A 5,845-nucleotide genomic window follows, 5' to 3' on the forward strand; every position below is an offset into this window, starting at 1 on the left:
CCCCAGGTCCTGCCCCAAGTGCAAGCAGCACCGTGAGGCCTCCAAGCAGCTGATGCTCTGGCGGTTGCCCAATGTCCTCATCATCCAGCTCAAGCGCTTCTCCTTCCGTAGCTTTATTTGGAGGGACAAGATCAATGACATGGTGGATTTCCCCGTCCGGTGAGAGCCTGGGGGCTGAAGTGCCTGAGTGGACACTGCCTGTGCTGCCCTGCAGCCCGGCCCCTCCCTTCCTAACACTGCCTACCCCTGACTGTCTCTGTGTCTCTCCCCAGGAGCTTGGACCTGAGCAAGTTCTGCATCGGCCGAAAGGGTGAGCAGCAGCTGCCTATGTATGACCTGTACGCTGTGATCAACCACTACGGGGGCATGATTGGGGGGCACTACACAGCGTATGCCCGCCTGCCCAACGACAAGAACAGCCAGCGCAGCGACGTGGGTGAGGATCTGCCCCCCTCACTGCCCCCCAGCTCCCTCAGCTGAGGCCTGTCCGCTTGTTCAACCCTTCTCTCCTCTCAGGCTGGCGGCTCTTTGATGACAGCACAGTCACCACCGTGGAGGAGAGCCAGGTGGTAACCAGATACGCGTATGTCCTCTTCTACCGTCGGAGGAACTCTCCTGTGGAGAGACCCCTGCCCGGGCACCCCCCAGACCACCGCTCCGAGCGCACCCCCTCTACCGAAGCTGCTGCCAGCCAGGTGAGAGCTCACGTCCCTTCTGGCACTGTTGGAGCCACGGAGCCTTGAGTCATGACAAGTGCCCACGCACAGGGCCTGGCCCTTCTTCTGACACCCACAGAGTGCAGCTGTGGTGCATGCCCCTCTGACACTGAAGGGCTTGTGCCAGCCAGGTGTTTGTCTCATCCTGTTCTTGCTGTGATCTTGGGACAGTCCCTGCCCTGAGGGACCACAGGAGAGCTGGTTCCCATCATCAGGGTGAGAGTGCTGGTGGGAGGGCACTGGAGGAGGCAGGAGGGGGCCCAGCCTCGCTGGGTTCTACACAGAAGGAAAGCTGTGAACAGTGCAGTAGGAGCTGGCTGTGCTGGGGAGTGGTGAGAACCTGCCCCCCACAGCTGCTCTCAAAGCAGGGTGGGGGATGCTTTCTGGGGCCCAGCTCAGCACCAAGCTAGGTGCAAAAAAGGCAAATGGCAGCACTGAGTCAGAGACCTGGCGGCCTCCGCAGGATGCTCAGAGAAACCTGCCAGAGTGAGCTCTGCTGCTGGGCTGCCTGGGAGGGAGGGGTGGGCCAGCTGGCTGGGTGCTTTTGGCATGCACCGGCAGGGAATGGTTGGGCTGATCTTTGCGTGAACTTCGAAGGGCCAGGCTGAGGTGCAGCGCTGTCCCCACCAGGCCAGCCCCCCTGCATTGCTCTGCTGCAGCCCTTCCCTCTGCTCTGGGCAATCTGGTGCTGTGGCCCAGCAGGGCCCGAGGGTGATGCTCAGCTCCATTAACGTGCACGTGTCCCCCATGGGGCTGGTCTGACTCGCACAGCACTCAGCCCGGCACTGGTTTGGCATCCCAGCTCTGTCATCTCAGCTGGGGACAGGCACTGCGTATCTCTAGGGCCAGGGCTGTCCAGCATGTTGGTGTCCAGCTACCTGGGCTGCTCCTGTCCTAGGGGAGCTGTATAATGTCCTGCACCAGCCCCACTCACTGGGGCAACAGGAGGACTGGGCTGTGCTGCTCATCCCATGCAGGCAGTGGGAGTCTTCAGGGGCCTGAACAGTGTTCAGACTCCCTCTATGCTGGTATTCATGGGATCCCCATGTGGTGCTGGGGCTCACAGGGCCCCCAGCCGTGCTGGATTGCCCGCAGCGCTGGGGCACGTTGGATCTCGTCGGGGTTGGCAGAGCCCTGAGTGCCTTGGACCACCTGCACCTTCCCAGGCAACTAGGTGCCCTCCAGAGACCTGTGCCCTGATTGGCTGCTGTGATCACCGGCACAGCAAAGGGCTGGGCTGTGATTGGCTGCCTGTGGATAATCCACCTGGAAGTTGGGCTGTGATTGGCTGTTGGAGCATCCCCACCTACCCAAGCAGAGCTGTGACTGGCTGCGCTGTGACTGCGCTTCCTGCTCCTGCTGCCCCAGCTGGCTCAGGATTGGCCGAAAGATAGGAAAGATCCCGTTGTGGTCACAAAAGCTGGGCTGTGATTGGCTGCTGCCTGCCACCTGGATCCACCAATCCCAGCGCATCGGCTCCACCGGGATCCAGCTGCCCTCTCCACTCCCCGCGGCCCCACGAAGACCCGGCAGCTGCCCACGCTCCCTCCCGCAGAGCTGCCCACCGGAGCCTGGCTGCACCCCACACAGCGGAGACCCCGAAGAGCTGTGGGGGCGGGTGTGACCATGACGGTGCTGCATGGGGAGGAGGGCTGGCTGGGCACTGGGCTGGGCTCGCAGACAGCTGCCTGCCCCGGGGGATGGCGAGGGGTGTTGCCCGTTGTGTTCTCCAAGTGCTGACGCAGGTTTCCACATCGCAGGCTTCTCTGATCTGGCAGGAACTGGAGGCTGAAGAACAAGAACTGCAACTTGAGGCTCCTCAAAGGCCTGCAAGAAGCTCCTGGAGGCCCTGTGGCCAGAAGCATAGTCCAGGCACCCCCCAGCACCCAGATGAAGGCTGCGCCAGATACTTTGTCCTGGCCACTACAGCCGCAATTGTGGCTCTCTTCCTGAATGTCTTCTACCCTCTCATTTACCAAACCCGCTGGAGATAGGCACGGGCACTCAGCCAGCTGCAGGAGCAGGGCTGCCGGAACACCCGCTGTCCTAGGACGCTATGCAACGAACACGTTGGACAGCCAGACAGAAAGAGCTGGGAACGACTCACCGAGGGAAGTGTGGGACCATTGGCTCCTGCGTGTCTGCTCTGGCATCTCCCATGCCAGCTGGCATGGCCATCCCCCTGCCTTGCCAAGGCACAGCCCAGAACCAGGAGCCTCTCTGCCCTCCCTCACCCTTGCTGCCCTCTGGGATCAGGGCAGACCTCATGGCTACCTGTGGCTCAGGAAAGGACCTTGCTGCTGCAGCATGGCCAGGGCCTGGGAGCCCTCCAGGAACAGTGACCACCTCCACTTGGCTCCCAAGAATGAAGTGGACACCTGTCAGGAGGCTGCGGCAAGGGCAGGGTGCTCTGACATGCGTCCTGGTCTGGCTGCCTTTCCCAGCCACACTGCTGCGGGAGCCTTGTGCTCCTTGGGGCTGGCGTGTCCCATGGCTTCTGGGTCAGCCTCGTCCCTCCTGCTAGCCTCCCCTGAGCACTCCTGGTGCCAGCTGCCTGCACACTGGAAGCCCCACACCCTGCCCCCAACTCCCATGAATGAGCTTGTGAGCTTCCCTGCGGCCCTGCTGCAGCTCCTCTCTCTTGGCAGTCTGGGCTGTGGGGTGCCTGTGGTGAGCACCTGACTCCATGGGCTGTTGGCTCTCACCAGCACTGTAGGGCATGGGAGCGGTCCCTACTCAGCCCCTGCTGGCTGTGTCCAAGGGAGGTGGCTCTCTGCCAGGGAAGTGTGGTGCAGCACCTTGTTTGCAAGGTCTGCCCGTGCTGCGGAAGAGGCCTGGGGTCAGGGAGTGCAGGTGGGACCTTGGTGTGTTAATAAAGCTGGGTTTTCCAAAGAGATGCAGCATCCCTGTCCTGTGTGATGGGAGACTGCGCTGGAGCCAGTGACATTCCTGTGCCTGAGCTGACTCCAGCACAGCACCCTGTGTAGCAGGAGGCTGAGTGCTGTGGGGCAGCAGCTCCTGCATGGCACGTGCAGGGCATGGGCAGCCCGTTGGAGCTGGCAGCGTGCCGTCCCGTGAGGCTGGGGCACGGCTGCAGCTCCAGCCCTGTCTGACATTGAGACGTGTTGCCCTTGGCTCAGTGTGGCTCAGACTGCTCCGGCACGTTTGGGTGCAAGAGGTGACTTCAGAGCCCTGTGACTTCCTTTTCTATCTCAGCCTTTGTCCCTCTGGAAGTGTCCTTGCCTGGCTCAGGGAGGATGCTTGACAGGGAAGGGGCTCACCTGCTTTTCTGACTGGGGCTTGAGCTGGACAGTGGGAGGCCCAGGGCTCCCCCTGCCTTTACGCTACACCCCTCTTGCACATGTGCCGTGTCCTCCCCACTGAGCAGCTCCCAGCCAGGGAGCCTGGTGGAGCTGTGCCGTGGTCATGAGATGCCTGTCCTGGAACAGTTGGCTCATTGTCTGCATCCCTGGGACTTGGTGGCTTCCCCCGCTCACCCACGGTGCCTCGTGGGGCTGAGTCAGTGCCCGGCGCCGGTGGGGTGCCCTCTGCTCTGGCTGGCACTGGCAGCCTGTGATTGGGGCCTGCCAGCCACTGCCTGCACCTGCCTGCCTGCTCTCTCCAGGGCTAGGTGGCCAGCAACAAGGCTCCGGCTGGGCATTCTAGGCTGTGGAAATCCCCTCTGGTCCTGTGCTGTTCCTCAGACCCCGGCAGGCACTGGCAGCCTGCCCTGTGGCTCACTGCTGCCGCCCGGGTTGGCTGGGTGCCTGGGCCGGGGCGCAGGGTTCTGCTCAGACTGGCCACAGCAGCCCTGGGGCCACGAGTGCCAGGCTGGGGAGAGGCAGCAGCGCCTGGGCCAAGCGTGCTGCAGCCTGGCTGTCCTCCAGCAGGCAGGTGGGGGCTGCCACTGGGGGCCCTGGGCACTCTGCCCTCCCCCTGCCCTTCCCCTGCCTGGCTGCCAGGGCTGGCATCCACTGCTACTCTCTGGGCCACAGGGCTACACATGCTGTGTGTGGTACCTGCCCCAAGGGGCTGTATGTCCCCCCAGGCACCCCACGGCCCCCTGGGAGCAGGGAGGGAGAAGATACATGACAGGGTACTGGTCTCCCTCTCATGCCCCCAGTCGTCTCCTTCTCATGCCAGCCTTCTGTTGCAGGGCCTGCCCCCGGTGCCATTTGGATCCAGCCTGGCCCCCGAAGCACCCCCGGCGCTGGCAGCAGAAGGCCTCCCCGAGCGCTTTGCCAGCCCTGCCGAGCACCCGGCCCCCTCCTACAGCAGCATGGAAGAAGTTGACTAAGGGCATCATTGTGGGGCACCTGTCCTGGGGGGTGTGGGCTGGGCTGGGGACTGCGGGGTGGGGGAATGGGGAGTGGGTCGGGGTTTGTCCTGCGCTCATTAAACTTGCTAAACTCCACTTGTGGCCACTGCCTGCTATCCCTTGCTGTCCCTTGCCACCCTCCAGTGCCTGGTGACCCCTCCAGGGTACCGTGAGTTCTTGAGGTCCTCAGCACCCAGGTGCTCTCGTGCCCCACATCCTCTGGTGTGCTGTGGTACCCAGTGCACTCTCTAGCTCTCTGTCCCCTGGTGTCCCCCAGGGCCCCCACAAGTACCCTGGCACTCAGTGCACCCTGTAGCTCACTATCCTCACTGCTGCCCACATGGTGCCCCTGGTGTGACTTGATGTTCACTGTCCCATGATGTCTCTCAGTGCCAGCTGTGTTTTGGTGCACCCTACAGCAGCGGGGGGCTCAGCCAGTGTTCCCTGATGTGCCTCGCTGCCTGGCGTCTTCTGATGTGCCCTGTCACCCGTTCGTACCTGGTGCAGTCCTGCTGCCGTAGACACTGGTGTCTCCCAGTGTTCCCTAGTACCGATGCAGCCGGACTGCAAGTTCCAGCGCCCTGTTGCCTGCTGTCTCCCGGTACGCACCACCGCCCGGTGTTCCGCGGTGTCCCCTTGTGCCGGTGAGCAAGGACTGCAAGTCCCGGTTCCGGCTGGTGTGGCAGGACTGCCAGTACCAGTGCTTTAGTGCCCGGTATGCCCGGCATCTGCCGTCCCTCGACGTGCCTTTTCCCCAGTGTCCCCACTGCCCGGTACCCCGGGTGCCGCCCCGCTACCCGGTGTGCCTTAT

The 5,845-nt window shown here is 63.1% G+C and overlaps 1 protein-coding gene across 1 annotated transcript in view; it reads left to right on the forward strand.

The window, feature by feature from the left end:
• Positions 1–2,710, forward strand: part of USP19 (ubiquitin specific peptidase 19) — a 15,875-nt gene extending 13,165 nt beyond the window's left edge. The window contains exons 23-26 of the mRNA XM_009996998.1: positions 7–159; positions 273–436; positions 517–695; positions 2,477–2,710. Of these exons, the coding sequence (XP_009995300.1) occupies positions 7–159; positions 273–436; positions 517–695; positions 2,477–2,710 (730 nt within the window). The remainder of the gene's footprint in view (positions 1–6; positions 160–272; positions 437–516; positions 696–2,476) is intronic.
• Positions 2,711–5,845: the final 3,135 nt, after the last annotated feature.

The sequence above is a fragment of the Chaetura pelagica genome, unplaced genomic scaffold (assembly GCF_000747805.2).
Source record: "Chaetura pelagica isolate M959 unplaced genomic scaffold, ChaPel_1.0 scaffold364, whole genome shotgun sequence".
NCBI lineage: Eukaryota > Metazoa > Chordata > Aves > Apodiformes > Apodidae > Chaetura > Chaetura pelagica.